This window comes from Hoplias malabaricus, chromosome 18, assembly GCF_029633855.1.
Source record: "Hoplias malabaricus isolate fHopMal1 chromosome 18, fHopMal1.hap1, whole genome shotgun sequence".
Lineage (NCBI taxonomy): Eukaryota > Metazoa > Chordata > Actinopteri > Characiformes > Erythrinidae > Hoplias > Hoplias malabaricus.
The window spans coordinates 14061387-14088324 of NC_089817.1; the positions used below are offsets into that span (position 1 = coordinate 14061387).

General features: G+C 38.8%; 2 protein-coding genes across 3 annotated transcripts in view; both read left to right on the top strand.

Annotated features, from left to right (window-relative positions):
- Positions 1-10044: 10044 nt before the first annotated feature.
- LOC136674905 (myb/SANT-like DNA-binding domain-containing protein 2) lies at positions 10045-14285 on the top strand. 2 transcript variants are annotated; one of them, XM_066651210.1, is made up of 4 exons: positions 10045-10486; positions 11554-11809; positions 12209-12272; positions 12442-14285. In XM_066651210.1, the coding sequence occupies exons 1-4, from the start codon at positions 10046-10048 to the stop codon at positions 13319-13321; spliced, it is 1641 nt and encodes a 546-aa protein (XP_066507307.1). In that variant the 5' UTR covers position 10045; the 3' UTR covers positions 13322-14285. The 2 variants fall into 2 exon arrangements, with proteins under 2 accessions (XP_066507307.1, XP_066507308.1); XM_066651211.1 differs by having other exon boundaries at positions 12469-14285.
- Positions 14286-18930: 4645 nt separating this feature from the next.
- The window catches only part of esama (endothelial cell adhesion molecule a), a 43605-nt gene continuing 35597 nt past the window's right edge, over positions 18931-26938 (top strand). The window contains exon 1 of the mRNA XM_066651137.1: positions 18931-19414. Within this exon, the coding sequence (XP_066507234.1) occupies positions 19345-19414 (70 nt within the window). The 5' untranslated portion in view covers positions 18931-19344. The remainder of the gene's footprint in view (positions 19415-26938) is intronic.

Consider the following 26938-nt stretch of genomic DNA (forward strand, 5'->3'; position numbering starts at 1 on the left):
TCTGCATTTTTGTTTTTTATACAAAGAACGTATTTTTGAAATCATTAATATTCACTTTCATTTCATTAGGGGTATCTAAACATTTACATGAAATTTTAATGAAATGAAAGTGGTACAGAAGCTTAATAATGTGTGTGTGTGATGTCCTGTGTTGGACTGGTGCCCTGTCCCTTGTGTTTTCCTGCCTTCTGCCCAGTGATTCCAGGTAGTCATTGGACTCACAGCTATATTAATCAAAATAAATTAGTAACAAAAGATGAATGAATGGATGAACACATGAACAAATGAATACCAACCAAATTTTAAAATAAATTATACAAGCAAATCCATTGTCATTGTCATTACCATGGCTTGAGGGCCCACTGGGGAGTAGGAGCCCTAGGCATATTGTGCTTATAGGAAAAACTGCCTTGCTTAAAAGTCTTGAGGAAAATAATAAACGATCCAAAAATGGTATTTCTTGTTAGAACATCTCCTCTAGTAAGGCTTGGTCATTTAGACAACCTAATTATGGAAAATCAATGGTAATTAAGTGAAATTCTAGCCAATACATTTGCACTAATCTTATTTTAGCTACAAATTAAGAGACACTCTACACAGAACAGATAACAAGATAATAAGGGCTGTGAGTATTGCGGATCTCTAAAGAAAAAAAAGATGAAGGAATAGCCCTCATGCTTTAAAGTGTTTTATAAGCATCTGAACAGACCTTCTAGTAATTATAAGCCTTTAGTTCATTAACTGCCTCATATGTGATACTAGCCTGAGGTTCATTTCAACCCCCAAATATATCAGCTATGTTCATCACAAAGCAGTTAATTACAATGCAAATTACTGCAATTACTCAGTCCATGATTCCTCTGAGAACACAATACCTTCACTGTCCTGTAAACATATTTTTACTGGTAGGACAAAATCTTGTTTTTACTTTTTACATAGTTTGAAAACTTTAATGCCTCTTTACAACGTGTTAAAATATATAGAAAAACTTAGAAACACAGAAATAGTACAAAATGACTTTAAAATATATAGTCAAGTTATTATTTTAAACATAAGGAAGATTTGTCCTGAGGGTGATGGTACAGTGATGATATTATCTGGAGGTCTTCACGTTTGGCAAATCTTTCTTAAACAAAAACAGGTTTACATACCACGGAAATTGGGTTTGGATATTTTCTAGTATAATAAAGATAGATTTATTAATAATGTAAATATGCTCCAATCAAAACAACAATTTTCACAGGACCTTTACCATATACTTTTGTCTAAACATATATCCAAAATGTTGGTACAAGTGAGTGAATAATGAGCTTCTTTAAGGTGCATTCCTTGAGAGCAGCATGAAATGAAACACGACCCTCTGGAGCAGCTGCACATGACCCTAAACACTGCCACCTTTGGGCTGTGGAGCAGTGAAACTGCTTTGTCTGGAGTGATGGAGCTTCATTTGATTTCTTTGGACCAGCTGGTGTGATGCTTGTAATCCAGAACTAGTCGTCTAATATCACCACTTAACTTCACTATAATGGTCATGTCAGAATTCCATCAAATCTTCACTGCAATGTTCCAACATTTAGTGTAAAGCCTTTGCAGACAAGTAGTATGCAGTTACTCCACCACAGGATGACAAACGCCCCTTTGATAGCATTCATTTTAAAATGATACATATCTTTAAAACTCCATTACCATTAATGTTATTTGGACCTACTAAGTTTTACAACAGTGACAATATCTCGAACATTTCACTGGAAGACTCTTAGCATTCAGCACTTCCCATTGACATGTGCCCTCCCAACTGCCAATACTTACCCTAGCCCTGGTGGGGCCTTGAACTTGGATTCCCCCACAGACAGCCCCCCTGCAGACAGCCCTGTTTTATTCATCGTCACAGAGGCGTGACATGGCTTTGGCCCTGACCTTGCTACCTGACTGCCCTGAGACAGGAGACTCTTTCCCTCCGTTATGGACTCATTCATTAGCAGCAGCTACGTCAGCCTCACCTTAATGAGACTGGCGCCTGATGTAAATGTTCTGCTGATGAGGGGCCGCGTGTGGTTCAGGGGGCTTTGTGGAATTAGCCTGATGTGTGATGGCAGATAGACACCTGGGCCTCGCCGCTGGAGGGGTTAACCGCCGGCTCGGTGGTCCCAGAAGACTAGGTCTCAGCTGTGGAAGGCACTGAGGTAAATCCACACTGGGAGGCTGGACAGCTCGGAGGGGGCCTTTCCTCCGGCTCTCTGATGAGCAAAAGTGGCTATTGTCTGAAGACATGCAGGAGAATTCAGGAGGACAGGACAGAGCTTAATGAGATAAAGGATGTGGGTCCGTACCAATCTGTCTGGCATGTGGCGTCATTTTAATTTGTCCCCCGAAATATTCATTTGGCCCATGCTGGAAATGGCTTACCACATAATAGGGTGAATAATAAGTAACCATTCACTCAGAAATGCTGGTGTAAGCAGAATTCTATCACTCAAATACTGATTTTACAGTTGTATAAACACAACTCACACATACAATATTGTGCAAAAGACTGAGACATTATAATATGATATCATTTATTTAATTAAGAATCAAAATGGCCAAATAATCATTAAATAAGTTACTCACCCTTTACATACAGCTTCCATCTATTTCAGGAGATTTGCATTGTTCTTCTAATAAATTAGCATGGATATATCCCAACATCTCCAGTTCAATCCTGCAGCTGGTTACATTTTCTCTTTATCACAATCCCGGTATCCCAGACCCTTCTGGGATGGTCAGGCCATTGGTCTCCAGACACCCAAGAAGCTTGTTTGTAACTTTTTTGTCTTTATTCAAAAGTTGCTTCTCACATTTTTGTGACCTGCAGCAAAAAAAACAACATGTATGTTTAATATCTACATTTGGCCTCTGCTGGATCATCTATTCATTCATTCATTATCTCTAACCGCTTATTCAGTTCAGTGTGTCCAGAGCCTACCTGGAATCATTGGGCGCAAGGCTGGAGGGGGCACCAGTCCTTCACAGGGCTCTGCTGGATCATATTTATTAATAATAATGCTCATTTTATTTTAACAAAATGTCAAAAATGAAGAATTGTTATCAACATATGAAACTTGGAAAAACATTTTAAAAACTTTAACACATTCATGTCAGTCTAAAAAACACCAGTGCTCACCAAACAAGTCTGGTACCCATATCAGTCTACCTCTCTCTCTCTCGCTCTCGCTCTCTCTCTCTCTCTCTCTCTCTCTCTCGCTCTCTCTCTCATTCATTCATTGTCTGTAACAGCTTATCCAGTTTAGGGTTGTGGTATCATAGAACACGTGTTACTTATTAAGTTCTGCGCAGAACTTGACACAAGGCCAATGAGTTTGAGGTTGAAATAATAATAAATCATATTTATTTTTATTTTGGGTAACATTGATAATGGGTCCCAAATAACCGAGCAACACACAAGGGATAAATCTAATCTTTCAATGGATACAGAATAACAATTAGACTGTATTCTGTAGAAATAATGTGCTGTTTTAACTGTGAAAAAGAAAACTGCCTCGGAAATTAAAACCATATATCCTGATATGATACCAGTACATAGTCTAAACACTAATACATATATAAACAAAAATTATATATGTAAACATAAAGGTTTTAAAAATCAACCCACGTTTAGTATTTTCCTTGTGGTTCTGACTTGGTGTCTAGGTGCTTTTGATGCATGCTGTTTAGAGCTAAGGCTGTCTCATTGTGTTAGTTGCCAAATTGCTAAAGTGCTCAAGAAGTGAATGCTTGTCTGCAGGTGCTGCAATCAGCCGTGCCACTGAGTGAATTTAATGATGATTCACAGTGGTGTAATTATGATCTGATCTCCAATCAGCCACGTCGCTCAGTGAGCCTAATGATGATTCACACCGCCGTGATAATGATCTGATCTGGAACCAGTCGAGGGCAATGAAATGAAACAGAATTTGAAGGCGGGTGTGAAGAGACATGCAACAATGATGACTCACTCAAAACTGTGAAGGTTGTGTGCCACGGACAGAAAGCACAGCAACACACTTTGTTTCATATCAAGACATTTCTGTATATTTACATAGTGTTCCCTGTAAGAAATGGGGAAACAAGAAAGAGAAAGGAAGTATATTTAGCACAGAAGTGTAGCAAAAAATATAAAAGTGATGATTATATTAAATTGCAAGTGCAACTCACATTAATAAAATATTAAATTGCTTTGAACGAAATGAACCAGTGTATAAAGCAGGTATACATAGATTATAGTTTTAGTACAGTATCGCTGGAACATGCAGGCCATTAGGTGTCAGATGGGAATCAGATGCAGAGCCTAAGGTAACCTTTGCTCTTTCCTATTGCACACATATTTCTTCTGAGTGAAATTCCTCACTGTGCTCAGTGACCCATCTGGAGCTTTTTTGGAGATCTCAGAAAAAGTCTCATACTATGATAACACTCCTAGTAGTTTTAAGAGAAACACCATTAAGTCTCCTTGGCTATCAATAAGTAACTTTTGAGCAATAAAGTTTTCCTCTGGGATTAACTCATCCTTCTTTTTACAGAAGATTCCTGAAGGTTCTGATTTCCTACATTTAATTTACCTTTTTATTTTCCTTGGACACAGAAGACCTGTGCCTTAATCTTTTTTGTTGGTTTGGGTTTATTTTTACTGCTCAAACATATCTTTGCAATCAGGTAATCAAGAAACCCTTCCCAGAGACCCTTCCCCTCCCCTTCCAAAGTGGGTTTGTTGGATCAGGGGAAATGCACTTCAGAAAAGCCAGCCAGATTTACACAAATGCTGAGTGTTCTCATTATTATAGTTTAAAGGCAGTAAGGATTAAGATAGTGCCTTGTAATGACCTAAGACTACATCATTATCAGATATTCACATCTCAAGGTTTAAAATACTTAAAATTATTATGACATATTAAATAGGAATCAAATATGGGGTGTCGTAGTGGCACAGCAGGTAGTGTTGCTGTTACACAGCTCCACGGACTTGGAGGTTGGGGGTTCGATTCCCGCTCCGGGTGACTGTCTGTGAGGAGTTGGTGTGTTCTCCCTGTGTTCGCGTGGGTTTCCTCTGGGTGCTCCGGTTTCCTCCCATGGTTCAAAAACTCTCATTGGTAGGTGGATTGACTACTCAAAAGTGTCCAAAGGTGTGAATGTGTGAGAGAGTGTCGCCCTGTGAAGGAGTGGTGCCCCCAACAGGGTTTGTTCCCGCCTTGCGCCCAATGATTCCAGGTAGGCCCCAGACCCACCGCAACCCTGAACTGAATAAGCGGTTACAGATAATGAATGAATGAATGAATGATCCAGCAGAAGCCAAATGTAGATATTAAACATACATGTTGTTTTTTGCTGCAGGTCACAAAAATGTGAGAAGCAACGTTTGAATATAGACAAAAAAGCTACAAACAAGCTTCTTGGGTGTCTGGAGACCAATGGCCTGAGCATCCCAGAAGGGACAGGGATGCTGGGATTGTGATAAAGAGAAAATGTAACTAGCTGCAAGATTGAATTGGAGATGCTGGAAAATATCCATGTATGTAAAGGGTGAGTAACTTATTTAATGATTATGTGTGAGTGAATGAATGAACTATCAGATATTATAATCGTAAATATGAAATAGTAATATATACACGTTTTGAGACCTTTCTCGTTGTTATAACTTAAAGGCTTCTTTTTTTAATGGTGAAAACAGACTTGCATATCAATCAGTGAGCTGGCTGAGACCAGCAGTAAGAACTGTGAGGGTGATCTTGGCACAGTTGTCCCTGTCAGCCCTGTGAGAGGCGAGAGGCAGCACATCTGTAACCCCATGTGGGGTCAGTCAGTCTGGACACTCCAAACACCAATTGCACAAACAGGGGAGAAAATTGCTTCCTGGCAGCTGAGATCATACGCAGAATGATGTTCTCATCCCCTTTCTACATGATTCCAATTCAAGCACAACCCCTACAGTGTGGTAGAACTTTTTGTAGATGTGCTAAATATTTGACTACTTTAAATATTGTTGCATACTGTGAGTTATGCATATTTGACATTTACTGAAATGCAAAGGAATTTAGACTCTTTAAGGCCACTTAAATTGCATTCAAACACCTAAAAAAACAAATTGGAAATATTAAGGTAATCATTGTTCATGTCCAAGAGGACATTAATGTTTGAAAAATTAATTATAATTTCTTCTCTTTCTGTCATTAAAATCCAGACTTCTCTGAGCATAATTGGCCACTGACTTGATTTCACTCAGAGGAGAAGAGTGTGATCTTTGCAGTTGATGTGATCTGACTGAGAATAGCAGTAGTTAAAGCCCTGCGATGGGAAACACTTCAAGAACGAGTCGGATCATGCTACCTCGGTCTCGAGCATGAGCGAGCATCTGCCTCGCCTCATTAATCTGTAGGTGTGGCACTGCATAACTGACGGGTATAATATGCACATGACATGAGTTTTCCTATTTAGATTTGCATTTGCAAATATCCAGTGATATATCCCAACATTTGCTGCTGAGATTTATATTAGATATTCATTCTGAAAGTGGGTTTCAAATAGTGCATGTCAGTTGGGACTGAGTGCCTTGATCATTTTAATATAATTTGCAAGCGAGTGGAATAAGACTGCAGATCTTTCATTGCTGATTCATTTTCTGAATTTCCCATCGTCTCTCTGCCAGTACTGTAACAATAGGAGAACAGTTGTACTGAGGGGTGCAGACCAACTACTGATCCACTCGTACTACAGCAACACACACTGTATGCTAAGTTAATAATAAATACATAGGAAAATATAATGTATGCTATAAAAATTAAAAGTGAAGGGGTATTAAGTATACAAAATAAAATAATGAATCAAGCTGCAAAGATATCCCCACTCGATTGGGAATGTAAAACTGCATTGGCATTTCAAACTTGAAAACACTTTAAATTTGTACTGCAGTGTTATACCCATCTAAGTAGAAAGACTCCAGTCATTTTACACTTTAATACACTCAGACATGGTGAAGTATCTGCAAGACCCTGTTGACCAGCTCCCCTCCTGTCCACAGCTGCTGCCTAGAAAAGATCTTTAGTGCTTAAAGGTTATGTTGTCTCTTGATTCCTCATATCTAACCTTTAGAAGACACAAAACACATGGAAGTTGTCAGTACACAGCACAAACATGCACACAGATATATTCGGCCAGGTCATGACCTCTGGCCTTATGAGAGGTAAGTGTTGGACAGCTGGCCAAGCTGCGGCTAAATTGAGCTGTAGTCCCTGTAGGACGACAAATGACAGCCCTTCAGCACAGAAAATCATCTCAGAAGCAGAATTACACTCCTCAATGGCCACTTAAGGGAAATGCATGCATGGACAGATCCGTCACTCATCACTGAATCAAGAGAGGAGCTCGGATACAGCAAGGTCTCATGACTGAAATTAATTAACAATAAAGAAGTGACCTTAAAAATATGTGTAAGTATAAAAAATATTGAAAAAAATCCATTTTGAATTTAATGTCTCTGATTTAAAAAACAAAGGCCGAAAGTTTTGTGCAACAGGTAGCATTGCTGTCAGCAGCGCTCGGGTTCTGTAGGTGTGGGTTCAAGCCCTACCTCAGGTGAATGACTGCCCGTGAGGAGTCTGGTGTGTTCTCCCTGTGTCTGTGTCTTGTTTCCTCCAGGTGGGCCAGTTTCCTCCCACACTCCAATAACACATGTGCATTGGCTACTCAAAATTCTCCATTCTCAGGTGTGAGTGTGAAGCCCCATGAATGGTGTGTTCCTATTTTGCACCCAGTGATTACACGAACGAATGTTTTTTTTTTTTTTATGAATAAAAATATCTACAATATAGTCATTGCAATATAAAAGTGCCATAATTCAATTTTTATACAAGCAATGTATGGATGATTGACAGTTAGTGTATAGAATACACTAGAATTAGTGTATAACATCAGTCTTTAAATAAATAAATCAATAGATTTATTAGTTAACAGAATTTACGTCTTTACATTAAAAAAAAAACAACACTATAGCAGTGTACACACCTAGATCTAGAAATATCTGACTGTCAGTTCTCCAATAAAGCTTTGCAGCGCCGCCTAGCGGACAAGAGGCGAGTTAGAAACAGATGTGCTAATAATATTTTGTTTGTTTTTTGTTTTGTTTATTTATTCATAGAGGGAAAATTCTGACAATTCTATGTGCTAAAGTTTGAACACCTATTATTAAAGGATTTATTTGTCTGAAAACGAGTTACATTTGTTCTGTTTAACATATTATATATTTAACCCATTCGTGGCAGTGAACGCACACACACACACGCACACACACACACACTAGGGGTTGTGAACGCACACCCAGAGCGGCGGGCAGCCATCCCCGGGGCCTGAGGAGCGTTTGGGAGTTCAGTGCCTTGCCATGGATGTTCATGCTGGTCCTGGGTAACCTACCGGTACCAAGCCCGGTCCTCTAACCATTAGGCCAAGGCTGCCCTCTATTATACATCAGTGAACGGGCAGATTACAGGGATTACGAGGATATAAGCTATTATACTCTAAAATGACTAAGGAATTAAAGCAGAAAGGAAAAGTTTTTCCAAACTTCAGATAAACTATCAAAAAAAAAAAAAAAAAAAAACACAAAAAGAGATAGCAGACTGTGTTCTTGCTAAATTCTTTGGGAATGTCATTGGCATTGCTCTGTAACTTTTGCCGTACAGTGCAAACTTATCACAAGCGAGTAATTTAGTCTTGAACAAAGAAGGAGTAAGAAGCCACAGGCACCCCTTGCACACTGACAACTTGTAGGTCAAAAACTGCAATAAAACTTCAAGAAACCTTTGTGTTTTAACTGCCACATATGGCTTGGGTGGACTGGAACAATGCTTTATATAAACTGATAAATACGAGGAAATACTTAATAAACCTTTAATAAACCTGTTGTTTACTTTGCAGATGGAGCATACAGAGACCTACAAAGTTTGAACTTTTGACTTCATTTAACTGTGATGATGATAATAAACATTTTCAAATTCATTAAGCTTGCACTGATTTTGCCTCAGTATGTCATTATCAGCATAATAGCAGTTGAGTTTTGTCATTATTGAATTAGACCACCATGGCAAATCAGAGTGATTTTGAGTGATTTTATTTATTATTATTAAATGGGAATGTTAAAGGGAGGAATAAAATAACTACATATTGAGAAAGAGTAAAGGAATATTAAAAAGACCAGCCCTGCACCCAATGATTCCGGGTAGGCTCCAGACCCACCACAACCCTGAAATGGATAAGCAGTTACAGACCGTAAATTAATTCATTACTTAATTAAAAGAACCATCATTTGAAAAATATCTCAACTTTTGACACTGCACTGTTGACTGTTCCTCGCATCTGACACGTATCTGAATAAGAAAGAACAAAAAAAATGGAATTATAAACCTTCAAAGAACATTAAATTGTCAGTGTAAACAATGTTGAAGTAATATTCAGGGGAAATATATTCTGGAAACTATAAGAAAATTTGACTTTTTTCTCTTTCAGGGAACATTTCCAAAGCAGACTTAAGAAAAACATACTGAGAACGTAAAAATTACTGAACAAATTCACCTTGAGGGAACATTCCAGTGCAAAGTTCCCAACAACCAAAGCAGAACATTATGGGAACATTCTAATAACATCATTTTGCAGCATTCTAAGAACGTTCGAAGGCAATGTTCCTAGAATATTAAATTATTGGTGTAAATAATTTTGAGGTAATGTTCCCGGAACGTTTTTGTAACTAAAAAAAGGTTCTCAGAAAAACTGGACAAATTCACATTGAGGGAACATTCCAATGCAACGTTCCCACAACCAAAATGGAACGTTATTGAAACCTTCTGAGAGCGTATTTTGTTTCCAGGGTTTGTAGTTCATATTTGAATTAGTGAATCGGATAGGACAAATAACAAAGGCCATAAAGAGTCGGTTCGGTGAACTTGAATCATTTGAGCCGTCACTAGTGACGCTGAACGTCTGACTCCCTCCCTCCTCCCCTTAGCAACAGAGCGACAGCAAGATGGCGGCCCCCAGTAACGCGGAGCGCTGCGCGGAGTCTTCTGCGCCGCTGAAGGCTCCGAAAACCGAGGCTCCGTCCCCGGACTCGGAGGAGCTGAGTGACGGGGCGCTGCAGCGCTCGAACTGCTCCACCCCTGGCCTCTTCTCACCGCTAAGCGCGGGGGTGTGCGCGGCGGGCCGCAGCGCCACGGCCTCGGCCGCCTCCAATAGCGGCTTCAGCACCGTGAGTCGCGGGATGTCGTGGACTCCGTCCGAGACCAACGCGCTTATCGCGGTGTGGGGCAGCGAGCGGCTCGCCGAGGCGCGACTGCAACAGCTGGAGGTGGCTGGGACTGTGTTCTCCGGGAAGGCGCCCGGTCCCGCCATGTACGAGCGCGTCTCCCGTGCGCTGTCAGAGCTCGGCTATGAGAGAACACCGTCCCAGTGTCGGGAGAGGATGAAGGTACAGCAGCAAAACGGCTTTTTTGTCAACAGCAAACACTAACCAGCGTTCTACAGAGAGCAGAAGCTAAACATTTGTCTTTCAACAGCAGACAAACAGAAGACAAGAAAAAAACACCTCTCTCCACAGCTGCACAGATGTGTTCACTCTGGATCACTGAGACAATAGCTAAAGCACAGTCATTACCTTCTATAGCGCTGCCTTGCCGTTTGCATTGCCTTTTTGGCGGCTGATTTCCATTTAACTCTCTAGATCACAACACAGTAGCAGTGAGTTACCTGTTTCCATTTAGTACCATGCATCTTGGCAAAAATATGTAAGTTTATATTGGTATACATAGTGTTAAATGATAACGCTGCTATGCTTTGTACTTTGATGTTAATTTAAAGCGATAAATCAACTCTTTCCTCTATGTTATTAATTCATATTTAGTTCCGTTGTTATAGGTTCAGTTTCATTCTGTATGAATACAGTTCAGTTTTTGTCACTCATACCTTTTAGTTTTGAGCTTACCAAGAGTATGACAAAATGATAAGCTGCTGTAGAACGTCAGTCTGCCTAATGTAACTAAAAAAGGTACACTGGATGTCATTTGTAACTAAGGAGTAACATTTTAATTCTTCAGACTGTTTCACTGAAGTAACAATTTTTTACTTAAAAAAGAGCGAAGGTGCACTTTAACTAAGTAGCACTACGAATTGGTTTGCTGCCTTCAGATGCTAAGTCCACTTACTGCATCCCTGATAACAATAGAAGAACAGTAAATGAATTGCATGACTCCATTATTTTGGCAGGTTAGTCCATGTACAGGTTGCTACAAATCATTCAGTCTTTCAGGATTTTTGCATTTATTTTGACTGAAAAAAATAAATAAATTAGTTCCTTTCCTTGCTCTTTAATTTTTGCAATGGCGTCCAGTGTTTACGTCTGCAGCTGACACCATACATTGTCCTTTGTGCTTATGCAGCACTTGATATATCCATACTTTAATCATACTCTGTGGTCTCTTTATTTAGTCCTTTACTATACACATATTTGACAGTGAATTTTTATCTTGTTTTCCACAGACCCTGCGGCGATGCTACAGCCGTGTGAAAGAGCATGGCATTGGGAAACGAAAGAGCAGTTACTCCATCGAGCAGCTGGAGAAGGTGTTCGGGCAGGGAGGCTGGGATTCCCAGAGCTGCCAGCCAGTCCTGATTAACAGCAGCGGTCTGTATCAGGAGATGGAGTCAGATGGCAGTACGATGGAGGATTACCCTCAGGAGGACTGGTGTAACCAGGACCTGTCTTCTGTTTTCCAGGAGGGAGAGATAGAGGCCGGTAAGTGAGCACAGCTGTGGTAGTGCCTGTTAATAAACACAGTCTGGTATTCTTGTGTTGAAACTGCAGTTTACAAAAAAAGCTGATGTGTGTTGCCTCTAGAGGGCAGAAGTACCTGTGCATATAATACTTTCACAGCCAAGTGTGCACAAACTAATACTATATTGTACAGATGAACTGGACTGTAACTAAGAAAAACATCTACATTTTTATTACAAAAGCCACTGATATATAAAGTTTATATGCTTCATTTTTTATGTCACAGCATTTCAAAATGTTTATAAGGTGCTAATTAATCATTTTTAAGTGTTATTATGGCAAAAGAGCATATCAATATTTTTATGTATTTTATGTAAATTACAAATGTATCATTTTCATAAAAAGTGTCCTACTTCACAGAAGAAATTCAGCTCCCAAAGAACAGAATTCTACAGTTAAGACCAGAGGCTTCAGAACATACCCAGTAAGTACTTTATATGAAGTATGGTCATTTCTATCCAACATTCCTTTTCCCAGATTCTGGTTTTTGTAGTGCATTGTGATATCAACATATACATGCAAATTGTAAATGTATTTCTTTTATTCTTTGATTCTGATTTGATGATACAATATTTGTTTGTGCATGTTCAAAGGAAACACTCTGATGTGATTTCCTGTAGGCGTCAGGACGTGATGCATAATGTGATGCGCATCCTGGAGTCTGTGGAGGCTAAATGGGAGCACTTCCAGACATGGACGGATTTTTCACGACTTCACCTCTCTAACAAGTTGGCTATCTTCGGCATAGGCTACAACACTCGCTGGCGTGAGGACATTCGCTACCATTACGCAGAGATAAGCTCCCAGGTGCCTCTGGGAAAGCGCCTACGGGAATACTTCAATCCCGAAAAGACAGAGGGCAGGGTCATCATGACCAAGGTGCAGAAGATGAACTGGAAGAATGTGTATTATAAGTTCCTGGACATCACGATCAGTGAGGCACGCTGCCTGGAGCTGCACATGGAGGTGGACTGGATCCGTATTGCACAAACCAGCACTTCAGGCTGCATCAACGGATCACAGTACCTCTTGCCAGGTGGCATACCCAAAACATATGGCCTCTATGCTATCGGGTATGAAGAGAGGACAGGGACTAGTTTCTCCGGTGCAGAGGACAACGGTTCCTCCTCTGGAGAACCAGAGACGGGTGAGAAAAGACAAAATAATTTGTCAGCCAAAGTGACCTATTGCTACCTCGGGATAGCGGAGGATCGCACCCTGCAGCAGTGCTTAGTCCAACACTTTCAAAGTTCAGGCAAACATTGCAGTCGCAGTGAGCCGTCTGCCATCACCAGGTTTCTACAGGATAACTGTTCTGGCCGGCCCAAGGACGAGGACTTCTCTTCTGGCTTGCCCATCTACATTAAATTCATTGAGGTGGAGCTGGACTTTCTCTCTGCCGGATCTTTGGTGGAATGTTTAGAAATCGCAATCGGGTATTCCTTAAAGTTCAACAAGAAAGACAGCTTGTAATTGCTTAAATTGGCTTAAAAATGTACTTGACTAATGTCTGTGTTGCACAACCATATTAAAGAAATCTAGGCACCAGTCACCTCATAATCTAGACTTTTCAGTCAGAAGAAAGAACTGGTTACGAGATTACAAACCCACTAGGTTAATTCTGTCTGTTGGGTCTGGTTGTGCTTTCAGTCTGGTTGCCCAGATTAAAAAAATTCAGGAAGGCTGATTTTTCTCCCTTGCAGTATCGCTTTATCAGGGAGTCTTGGGTCTCTTCAGGTTGAAATGAGGGAGAGAGTGGCATTTAGAGGACACCCTCTCCATTTTAAAACTGCCTTTATTTTTATCTATTCTGTCAATGCATCAGAGGTCAGAGGATACAAGCGTACGTTGGGACAAGGGCACTTTTAATTTCCCATTAAAAACTGGGGAAGAATGGAACTAAATATAAAGTTTATCGTTATAGAAGTCTATATATATATTTAAGATTATTGATGTTGTCAAGCATTCCAGCATTTCCAAAATGCATTGAAAAGATGTTTTCAGAGTATCAATATTTGTTTATATTTGTTTTTATTTGTGGACTCACACAGTGTCTTTTATGTATAATTGTTTCCAGATCACAGTATTGTTTACATGTTTGAAAGAAGGAAAAAAAAATAAATGGAGCACTATTCACTCATTTGCCATTTGATAATAATTTTCAAAACGTATGTGTTTCTTGTTTTTAAGCTTTTATTATTTTATTTTGCATCAAATGAAAATTTATAGGGACACGTTAGGGGAAAAACTCTGGAAATAAGTTGAAAATGTAGAATTGGCTTTAATGTTTAAGATAGAACATAGTTCGATATTGATTGATTATTGATTAAACATATTTCGATTGTGATGGGAAAACGAAGCTGTTTCTTTTGCTGTCCTGTATCAGTCTGATAGGTTTTAATAGCATGGGAAACAAGAACAATACATTAATATAATATATGTTATATAGTAAGTTGAAATTGGTTTTGTTTTCAGGGTTTTTTATCCAGTGTGAAACTCTCCTGAATTTTGGTTTTAGTGCATCACTAAAATGACAATGTAAAGCATTACCCCTTTAGCTGATCCAACATGCCTTTATCGGATGTTTGTATTGAAATCAGACCTCATTAACATTTGCTGGCCTCTCCAAAACAAACCAAAAGCCACTTTATTTTACTGATATTGTTTTAGTTTGTTGAAGTTCAAATGACTTGGAGTATTCCTTTGGTTCCCTTACAACCAAGAGGTGGCAGCAGAAACCCAGAGTCAGATGTGTTGCACCAGTCCTTGTGAATAAATTGTATGTATTGTGTTGTGGTAGAGTAGTAAATAATTAAGTTACTGTAAGTATGGCTGCCTGTGGAACGGTGTCGTGTTTAAATGTGCCTGTCAACCTGTCAGAGTGTGGCTTCATGGATCAGAGAAATGTATTACTTTAATTGAACCCAATAGGGCTGTAGTGCCTATGTGCTTTCACAACCATTATGTTCTAAATGGTGTATTCTTCTGGTCAGTGTGATAATATGTTTTTGCTGAACTCTGCTGATGTATAAGTGACCAAAAGCCTAGCAGACAGGAAATGGTGGTAGCTCTGACCTTACTTGTGTTGCTTAAACACATGCTTAAAAAATGAATGATTAAACATCTGACTATATTTTCCCTATTAACTGTGGCAGACTTGGCATAAGACATGACATAACTACACTGCTTAAGCAAAACTCACAGCCCTTTGAGGGACTTAAATGTACATAATTCATTAATATTCAGAATATTATTTATAAAAACTGCATTTCTGTATATTTGATGATAATAGACTTATAGTTGAATGAGATTTTAGTGCTTTAATTGAGATATTGTAAAGTTTTGGACATTTAGACATCATTTCAAGTGATTTGGAAAGAACAGTTACTTTAATTTGTTTAATTATTAAGTCATTATGACATTTTATCCTATGTTATGTTACTGCTTATTGTTTAATTCTTATAATGAATTCGTAACTCATTAATATACAGACACACACCCATTATATACTATCTGTTATTATTATATGATTAGAACACAACTGCACTTCACTCATAAACCCAATGAAAATATATGAAATATTAGACAATACTAATTAATTATTAATAAACTAGACATTTATTAATACATTATATATTTATTATTTAAAAAAGTCAGTTTAGGCTGCCTTGTACAATAACGAAAGTAACCATGTGTATGTTTAGGTGACAATACTGAAATATGACCTGGTGTCCTCAGCACTGATGGTTGTGTTTTTATTGGGGATTGTAAAATATTGATGTCTTCCTTTGCTCAAACAAACAGACAGCAGCAAACAGCTTTAGGTGGATGCCTGATTTATTTCACTGATCTTAGCTATAACATTATCTTTTACATTGTAAAAAACTGTTAAAAAATCACACAACTGTCTGTACTACAGTAACAAAAGAGATGGCCTTACATATTCTATCAAACTCTGTATTGTAACAAGTGAAAAACAGATTTCATTTTGCAAACAATTTGCAAGTAATCATTCAAATTCATGTTCACAGCACTATCAAGCAGCTTGTACATAAACATGGATAATAGCCTACAACCGTATTCAGTCAGTGATATCATTTTTGAATTAATGACACATACTAAACTAAAAGTACAGGCTACTAAAGAATTTATGGAATGTTACAGTACATTCAATGCCTATCAGCTAAAATTTAAGTGATCAATCTCAACAGAGCAGTTTAATACTGTCAGCACTTCATTATTGAATTAAGTAAAAACAACAAGCAAACAAACAAAAACAACAACAACTTACGAATGTGTAAATAGCTAAACTTTACCTCAGTGAAACATTAACCATCCATTAAAAATGTATTTGAGTACATGTAACAGTTAATGTAACAAAATACCATTACTACTATGTACTAGTCATTTACTTAAATAGCTGCTAGTCCCATGTACATGCAGTTCTGTTGAATTTGTAAACACCTGAGTGTTGTTTTACCACTAGAATATTTCAATAGAAAAAAAATAATTATCATTTCACACTTAGGTCCTATTTTGAGTTCCATCTCTGTCCCTTCCTCCATCCACCATTCTGCCGCTTGTCTGAAGTTTGAGCTTAGTTTGAAAGCCAAACCCACAAACTGACAGGATTGGTTTGTTAATTTTATGATGTAAGAAACCCTGACTGTCTGAATCTGCCTATGTGAGACTGTCTTTGGAACACTGCAGTTTCAAAGCTGAAATGCTCAGCCTGGAACGGACTGCTTATTTTGCACCACATGAACGATCCTGGTTCCATTTGATATAATGTGCTGCAGAAAATAAATAAAAAATAAAAGTGCTTAAAAATGCACATATTCCTCTGATATTCTCCTATTAAATTTGTTTTTACCCAAACTGTAGAGGCTGCAGTGCGATCTCTATTAGCCCTGGAAGGGCTAGTCCTAAAATACTTTTATCGTATGTAACCTCTGGCATGTTTTTAAATGCCCCCTGCTCAATATTCCCCACAGTGCACTATTATAGGGGGAAAATTCAGGTGGGTAGTAAATCTAGTGGTTACTGGTGGTTTTGCAACATGAGATAAAAACTGTTCAATATTATTTTCAATAATGTTAGTCATGTTTTCTGATTAATTTGTACACCAGACTGTGCCTGTGTCTAGATGTCAAGGCAACATGTGTCTAGATGCAATGTGTCACAATGAAACACAATGAAAAAGCCACCTTAACTGTCACCTTAAAAAACTAAATTATATATATATATATATATATATATATATATATATATATATATATTAAAAGATCTGTTTACTTAAAGTATTCTCTAAGAAAACACTGTATAATTTAGAACACTACCCCTATTGCTAGTCTGCAGCTGTGTGGAAGCTACTGCTATATTAACCGTCACACACAGGTTCATTGAACATAATCCAGCCAGAGGACAGTTTTGACCCTCATATTGCTTTCCTGTCGATCTCGGCTCGCCCTCCTGAGGTGGTGAGTAGCCTACATTTGAGAGACGAGCTGAAAAGCTTGAGGTATTAAATCGCAAGACGGAGCTCATCCGCCACTAATAACCGGCCGCATCATACCGCATCAGTCTCAGCGCTGTCTCCATGGCAACAAGCCAGCCGGCGGCGCAGGAAAAACACACATCCAGCGGAGGGGCGGGGTTTCAGGCACGGGGTGCCGCTCAGCAGCCTATCAGAAGTCGCTAATCTGCAATCCCTGCCCCCTCCTCCGCTTCATTAGCTCGGTGTTTTTCAGTCTTGCTGCTGCACTGCATATTTCAGCACTCTCCCTGCTCTAAAACTCCCTTACACTCAGCGATGTGCTGATGAGTTCAGTCAGGTGTGTTAGAAGAAAAGAAACCACTAAAGTGTGCATGAGCATCCTGGAGACCAACCTGGAGACTATTTGTCACAACTTTCTCTGGAACGGATTCGGAATTATGTCGAAAATGCCCATGCACAGTTCGTATTAATCATTTTGATTATTCCTTTTCAAGGTATTATTGTATATATACAATAATATATATATTGTATATACAATAATACCTTGAAATTGGATAAGCGGTTACAGATAATGGATGGATGGATGGAATAATACCTTGAAAATGAATGAATGAACACACAGGTTGAAAGTTGTTTTTCTCAACTCCACCCCCTCAGACTTATTCAGGACACCCAGCTATGAATACGCAATTACTCCCCGCCTTTATCTACCCCTTAACTGCTCATCTGCAGCTCGAAAGCCCTGCCCCAAAAGTTGAAAGATTTAGTCCCTTAATTTTTATTACATAAAAAAACCTAGCTCTCTGAATCCACCCTTTAGAGACAGATTTTGGAAAACTAGTTTCAAAGTGGAAATGCTCAGCCATGGCTGTGTCTGCTTATTATGCTTATGATACAACTTCTAGCATATAAACAACATCACATAGACATGATAAGGTTTAAACCTTGATATTCATTCATTTGTTTTTCTGTAAACACTTTATCGTGTTCAGTGTTGTGGTGGGTCCAGAAACTAACCGGAGGGGTGCCTATCCATAGAGCACCACACATTCAAAAATATGGACACTTCCGTACAGCCAGTCCACTTTCCATGTGTTTTTGGACCGTGGGAAGAAACCGGAGCAGCTAGAGGAAACCCAGGTAGACACAGGGAAAACACACCAAGGAGAGTTTCGACCCTACAACTCCTGGAGCTGTGTGACAGCGATATAGTATTGCCACTGCGGTTCTATGGAGACTAACCAAATAGTTATGTATGATATATATATATCATCACACCTGGAGTTTTCACATGGGCAAGATACTAACAAAAGAACAAGAACTGACAATAGAATAAATGCGTGTAATTATGAGCGTTTTTATTTCACACCCGTTTTCCGACCCCAGCACCATTGGTGGCTGTATTTATTACTCCCAAGCGGCCAGCCAATCCCGCCGCAGAGTGGGCGGCGCTTGTATGAAAACAGGTGTGGAGTGAAAGCGCACCGTGAGACCGAGCAAAATACAAAATCACCTGTAGGAGAAGTGGTCTAGGTGACGTGTCAGCCACGGTCGGGGGGCGTGTCTAATGCAGGTGCAACGGCCCCCGCTGAGCTAACAGTGTGAAGAGTGAAGAGAGAGACTCACATAGAGACAGTTACTCCGCTCACCTCCGTTAGGGCTGAGAGCTGGAGGTCGAAGTGCAGCTTAAACAAACTTGTACACTTCACAGTCGTCAATAATATACCGCTCACTTTATTCGAATCCATGGCACTTCCAGAAGTTTCTGTCTCGTGTTTTGAACCGAGAAGTCGTCGACAGTGAGCTGCGAGCCGTTTTCCCGCTCCGAGGGTCCGTGGTGTTCTTTAAGAGGCTCTTGTGTTTATTTAGGAAGAGCACTTGAAAGACGCAGCTAAGCGGCTCTGCCTTCGCTAAAGGCGGTACGCGTAGATAACGGCTGTCTTTCAGAAAGGACTGAGGAGGAGAAACGTGAAGACTCAGAAGAGAGAGCAGCTGAGGAATGGAGCTCCGCAGCGGAGAGAAACTTGGCACCTTGCTGTCAGCTTTCACATTTCTGTGGTTGTTCTCAGGTAAGCAGAGGATACGGTTTACTCTTTCAGCCTGTATTTTTAAAGAGCATTATATCACATTTTAAGGAAAGGGCATTTAACTGAAGAATTTATCCGAGTTTAATGAAACCACTTCAGTTGCTTGATACCATAAGAAGTCAGTGTAGGGTTCCATTATTTAGCAGTGTACTTTTGTTATGAACTGCTATGGGTGGTACAGACTGAATCTGCCTTTACAACAGGTTTTCCATCACAGAGGACCACTTAGTCAAGCAAAATATACAGTGTAAAATTTAGATATTGCTTGGGTAATTGATTCTCTAAGATGCTGCCATTACAGCAATAAATAACAGAACTGTTGTGTAGGATTTTTTAAAAACAGCACCAAAATGCCGCCTGTCCTAACAGGTATCAGGATTTTACCCGGTAAAATACATATTCATAGTAATTTAACACAGCTAAAAATGTGAGTAACAAGATAATCGCAATATATTTAAATTTCTCCCCCGCTCTTTTCCTCTCATGTTGTTTTTCTCAACTAGACCAACTCCCAGGTTTTTAATTGTGTTGACACAGCCTAATGTAGTTTATGACTTTAGCAGTGGTCTGTTAGCTTATTTTCACATATGTGTTCCTTAGCCTAATGAATCTTCCTTTATGTGCTAAACATTCCAGACATGAACTCTTAGCCAAAGGGCTCGGTACGGTATCAGGAGTATCACGATTTGTAACCATAGTTTTACCGTTTCTTATTCTACCTTTAAAAATTCTTTAAAGGATCCGACACAACAGGTTTCATCATGTTGATGTAAAGGAAAAACCACAGAGAATCTTTCAGCTAAGCAAAGTCCTTTATATATTTTGTGTAACTAAACATGTTCCTGTTGTATATGGTATACATAATTCTATTTGTAAAAAGATGGTGTAACTCAACACAGTAGCCGAAACATTATTTAGTTATATAGGACTATTTTAAAAGCATATACGCCTATAGCAGTTTAGTATATTGAGTTGTAAACTATTTTTAAATTCAAATAATTAGTTGCTGCGCCTTTACAAATGTAAGGCATGACTTGAGTTCCCACCGTGTAAGTTGAAGTCATCCCATGCTGTGCTTTTCACACACAAACACAAGTGTTTCACTTAGTGTTTTCCCATGAATAAGAGAACTACGTCACTCTCTGACTTCACCGTACTGTTCATCTTACTGTTTATTCTCACCTGTGTAGTGTGCACCCCTATGGGATATATATTTTCAAAACACATCTCTGTGCACCAAATCCAACTTGGTTTCATGGAGGTGTGGGAAAAAGCTGATTAAGGAGTAAGGCTGAGAAAATTTGTGTTTTCTCAAAAGTGTTGTACTTGTCTTGTGACACAGGACACAGGATGTCTGGTTGATTCTTATTGGTCAACATATCACAAACTCTATAACATTCCCTTTCAGAATTCTTTAATAAAACAGTGTTAAAGATATATGTCATAATACAAATAGCAGCTTTTTCCATTAGATTTAATGAAATCTTCTGCTTTATTAAGAAGTATGACATATATATATATATATATATATATATAGACTGTAGGAAATGACACATTTTACTTCCTTGTAGGGCTACTGTAGGCCTTTACAATGTCATTGACTGGCTATTGTTCATTTTCCTGTGCTCTGCACAAAATGAGCAGTGTGTATTTAGTAGGCAACAAGTTATGTCTAATGGTTTGACCTTGGCTGCTGTTGTGGACTGACGCATTCACAGGCACACACTGACTTGCAGGTGTGTCCTCCCATGTTCGTGGAGGAAGCTAGAGAGAATAGCGTCTTGTAAAACAGGGAGGGTGGGGAGGTAGGACCCGGTTGCTATGATGAATGTTGTGGTTCAGGAAATTACGGGGAGAAACAGTTGGCTATTTTTGATTATATGATGAAGTAATTGCTTTTCAGCAACAAGGGGAGGTGGGAAACACTAGTCTCTTATTGTTTTTCCTTTGCAGAATCATTTCAGTTTTTAGAACAGGGCCAATTAAGCCATAACATTAAAATGTTTAAAACAGTGCCTATAAAGCCAGAACATTTAAAAGACCTCCTTGTTTTTACACCAATATATATTTTATCAGCTCCACTCGCCATATAGGTGCAATTAGTAGTTTACAGCTATTGCTCTGTGCATATTCTTAGCCCCCATTCACCTTGTTTTTTCAATGGTCTGGATACTCACAGGACAGGGCATATATTAATGGGGTAGTTGATCATTGTCAGAGGATGTGGTGGAGTGTTAGTTTGTGTGGCACTGGTACGAGTAGATCAAACCCTTTTCACACACTGAGGCTTCTCACTGGCCACTTTATAAGCTACACCTATTTTGTCGGTTGATCTTGTAGCTGCAAAGTCAGAGAGGGTAGCTTATATTTTGCTCACCGGTTAGTGTACATCAATGGTCATAGGATACTGTTTGTTTGGTTGGTGGACTATTTTTAATCCAGCAATAACACTGCAATGTTTAAAACCTCCACTAGCATTGCTGTGTGTAAGCCACGTCTGCCAGAAAAACACACTAACATGTCACTACCATCACGTCAGAATCACTGCTATAGTACATAGTTATGTATCACAAACATATCAGTACCGTCAAGTCAGAATCACTTGACCACTGAAGAACAGGGTAAAAGAAGGCTAACAAAGTATGCAGAACCACAGACGCACTGCAGTCTGTGGCTGTAAAACTATAAAGTTCACCTTGAGCTGATAAAATGAGCAATGAATAAAGGAGATCACCTTAAAGTTTTGTCTGTTTCCCAATTGTTTACTACATACTAATACTATACAAGTGTGAGTTCCAAAAACTAGGATGTATTCTTAGTTTAATGAGAATAAAGAGGCTTTTATTTTTAAGTTAACACTGTCAGCAGCATCTGTGCTATACAGTATATTGCAGCTGACAGTTGTTGTAATACATACATAATAAAGAATACTTGCAGTTTAAGCCCTGGGCCAGGTGCTGAACTCTGGATAGGACAAATTTGATATCACACTGAAAAATGTCGTCACATGCTCATTTGACAAGTTTTAGATGGATTTAAAATGATCTCATGTGGTGTATGATGCTAAATATGAAATTGTTTTGGTAATGATATGTAGACTGATGGATGATAAATTCAAGGTGAGGTCATTCTTGAGGTAGCCTACTGAATATAGATGTGTGCCCATTGTGTGTTTATACCTGATAAGCAGAGGCAACCTGCTCAGTGTTATCTTGCTGTTTGCATCCATGGTCCTAAACACACCCTATCTAGCAGTGAACTCATAGTTAGTTTCTTCTTGTTGGCACAGAACCTGAAAGATTATCATTTTTACATATGCAGTCAAGATCAGAACCAGTGGTCAAGATAAATGCCAGTTTTAATATATTACCTACATTGAAAAAAGTGACACATTGAACTGACCTAATTTAATTAATTTATGCATGTGGCATGGTGGTGCAGCAGGTAGTGTTGCAGTCACACAGCTCCATGGACCTGGAGGTTGTGGGTTCGAGTCCCGCTCCGGGTGACTGTCTGTGAGGAGTTTGGTGTGTTCTCCCCGTGTCTGGGTGGGTTTCCTGCTACGGTCCATGGTAGGTGGATTGGTGACTCAAATGTGTCCATAGGTCTGAGGGAACGTACATGTTTTGGTTACTCCCTTGCGCCCAATGATTCTGGGTAGGCTCACCCCACCCTGGGTAGGACCCACCATGACCCTGAACTGGATAAGCGCTTACAAATTATCTCTGGATATAGATTATTTAGTTTCCTGCAACACTTTGATATAAAATATCAAATGTAATTTTTTCAATGTAGAAAAGAAATGCTGAACTAGTTACTTTGTCAGAGTCAGAGTTACTTTGTCAGTCTGTTCAGAGTCATCATGAACTTGAAGCCAAAGAGACCTTAGAACATTGCTCTGGCAATGATTTTTATAGGTATTTCTACCAGTCTTCCACATATATTGTGAAAATCAAGAGAAGATATGGTGTGGTACAGAATGATAAAGTAATTCTATTTTTCTTGTGGCAGAATGATCAGACACTTTCCTGATATCTGGAATTTTCAGTGCTATCGTTAAATATTTCTAAACGTTTATTTTAACAATATTAGAACCTTTTGTATTTATTTGTATTATCAACTGTTGTACTAATGTTATATGCATTGTTTTCAGAATTCTGTTCTGACTAATATTATTTTTTTCCAATCAGTTGACGGATTCATTTTACAGATGGTATTTTTGTAGCATTCCTGTGTTCTAATGTTGCTTTGAAATGATCATTTCCCTCACTTCTTCCTAAGATAACTGGCATCTTCGAGTTGGGACGTTTTTATTTTGTGGTTTGTCTCAGTTTACTTTGTCTGTTGTGTGTCCCAAAATACCAAAATGTCTCCAAAGGGAGGTCCTGGAATTGGAATGCACTCCCTCAAACTCGTACCAGCCTCTCCTTATCTATAATTACTCATTTCTTAAGATAATCATAACTGAATGCTTGCCATAAACCAGACCCTGTGCCAAGTATCCAAGTCATGAATGCAGTTGGTGACCACTGGTTTTGTTTTGTGGGACCAATTCAATTCTAAGGGTGTAGCAAATACCAAGTACTTTGTAAAATTGTGGAATCGCTCGAATTCTCCTCTCAGAGCCAGGTGGCTCACATATTTTTAAACCTCCATCGAAAAGAACATCACAGCTGGTTGTAATCCTCCATGTTGCTCTGTTAGTGTTTGCAAGAAATGACATGGTTTTGAGCAAAAGCCCCCCTGAGAACGTCATAAAGACTAAATGGAATCGCTCATATTTCCAGTTATCTTTTGATATAAGCAATTGCCTGTAGAGACAGTAGACTAGATTAAGTCAGAACGATATACTGTTGGATTTTTAGCTTCATTTTTTTAAATACTCAAATTACATATACTGGATTTTATAGACAATATAAATATACATATGTAGGTGTGTACACATTTTTGACTTGTAGTGTAAACCATGGGTTTCATATATATCACAGAGTAAATATATAACTCTATTAATAAAATGATGTAGGGTAAAGACTGATCCTAGAACAGCATCGTTTTAAGTTCTTAAATAGACCTCAAGCATTCTTGGACTCTGATATTGTTTGACTTGAGGCCAGATGAGTTAGTTCTCTCTGACTGCAGCACAGGCTTGATGATGCTGATGATGTGTGTGTAATACTGTTGTCGTTTAACGGCCTAAAGCATTCCCCCATCACACATCACATTGAGGGAGAATTAATGTCTCACTTCACTGACAGGATGTTTCATGTATGTATGTGTGAGAAGTCTCTTTCTCTCTCTCTCTCTCTCTCCGCTCTCTCTCTCTCTCTCTCTCTCTCTGTCTCTCTCTCTCTCCGCTCTCTGCTATCTGTCCCTAGAGGAACATGCTCAGTATGGGATAAGGGTCATGAGAAAACCAGTGGGCTACTTTCCCAAAACTCTTCCTGGTCTATGGACACACACATACACACATTTCCCTTATAGTTGTCTTTCACTTAAAAAAAAAGATAAAACAGTAAACTTATCAATGTTCATATAGTAAGCTATTGCCATAATATAATGCATTTATAATACTATTGGAATTTGTTAAATATGTGCACAAAATATAACATAATCACGTGATGACAGTTATTTAGGCTGACCACAGTATTTTCTCCCCAATATTTTTAGGTTTTGCAATGTTTACATTAAAAAGTAGAAAGGACATTTATTTAGAAATGTTATGGATCTTATGAAACGTACTTAGTTCTGACTTGGTGCTCTCATATATTTAGAAAAGCAAAATCGAGTGCCTTTTGTTGATGTGAGCTTGAGCCATGTCTGTTGAAAAATGGTATTTTCATGGTGCTTTTCTCCATGACAAAAGCACTATGTAAAAATATATATGATTTCTGTCCAAAAAAAATGGTCTCCAACATAACTTTTTAAAGAGAATAAAAAAAATACTGATAGCTTTCAATTGAAGTCACAGTAATTTGTCCTTTCATCATGAAATTTTCACACAGTGTAAAGGATAGCTGCTGTGTTTAAATGATGTAGTAAACTAAAACTTTTACAAAAATGGAAGTACATGTTTGTCTTTGGACAGTGGTGATAGGACACTATAATAGGACATTTTATTATTGCTGCTAACCAAGTAATTACAAGTGAATATTTATATCAAATGTTTTGTCATTGACATGGCATTTTGCTATCTTGATGGCAAAACAAATTCCACAAGGTAATTACAGAGGTCATGAGAGTATTATATCTGCCAGAGTCGAGATGCCAATTACACACTCACTCAGACTGCTGTAGAGCTACTGCACTGTGTTTAATGCCAACATTGCACTTTTTACAATACTGCATGGTCAAACATGTCTCATTTGAATCATTCTTTGCCCCAGAGAACTTTGCGTCAGCTGATGTATTAACTGGTGTGTGTGTGTGTGTGTGTGTTGACATGCTGTCTTCTTGTAGATTATGACAGTCTGCTGATGTTTCTACTCTTACATGCTAGAGCCAGCTCTAAGACAGAGGGGAAGGAAGAAAGAGAGAGAAATAATAGATACAGAAAGTAAAGAGACAGAAAAAGGGGATTTTTCTAACTGCTGTCAACAACATATAAGCTGGAACAACCCCCAAGTCATCAACTGACACATGGCAGACAGATGCTGCCACAGCATCAGTTTCAACCTTTAAAGCCACATACTGTCACTTAATAACGTGATATACACTAGGTGCCAGTTGCTGGGTGCCTAACCTGGCAGCAACACTAATTGGCCATTTTAAACTCTTACCAAACAGCTGCACTTTTTTAGGTTTAAAATTAGTGATGTTCTGTGGTTGTACAATGCACCAGCCATGACATCAATCTGATCCATCAATAAAAGGACCCCCGTTGGACTACCACTGGCCATATATTATTTACATGGTGGACCATTCTCACTCAAGTGTCACTGCTGGGTATTTATTAGTCCATGGACCAAAAATGTCCAGCGAGCCATAGTCCAGTGGTAAGAGAAAAGTGTCTAGTGATTAAATGCTAGAGGATGATCAACATACACTGTGCATTAGAAAATGTACTTGTAACAACTATCTAACTAATAAAATGTATATTCAAGAGAGATATGTTGTCAGAAAGTAACTCTAGGTGTATATCTCATTATTATTATTATTATTATTATTATTAGGACAGTTGTAGTAAAGTTGTTGAATTAGATTTAAATATAGTCAATTTTGAGAGGACATTTATTTTTGCACACAGTATGTGCAGTATCACTGCAGAATGGGTGTAATTTAAGCTTCTATAGAAAATTCAAGCCTATGATCTTATGAACCCTGGAATGCCAGTGCGTCTCAGGTCAGCAGTAATCTGGGCATGCTGCCTGAGCTTGTGAGGAAGATGTGATGCTAGACTGACCACAGCTGAAATCCTGGGTAATCTCTTACAACCAGAGGGAGCATCAGTGAATTTCAAAGAGTCTTATTCAGCATCTTTACCAGAGCTTATTAGGTCTGCATGACATG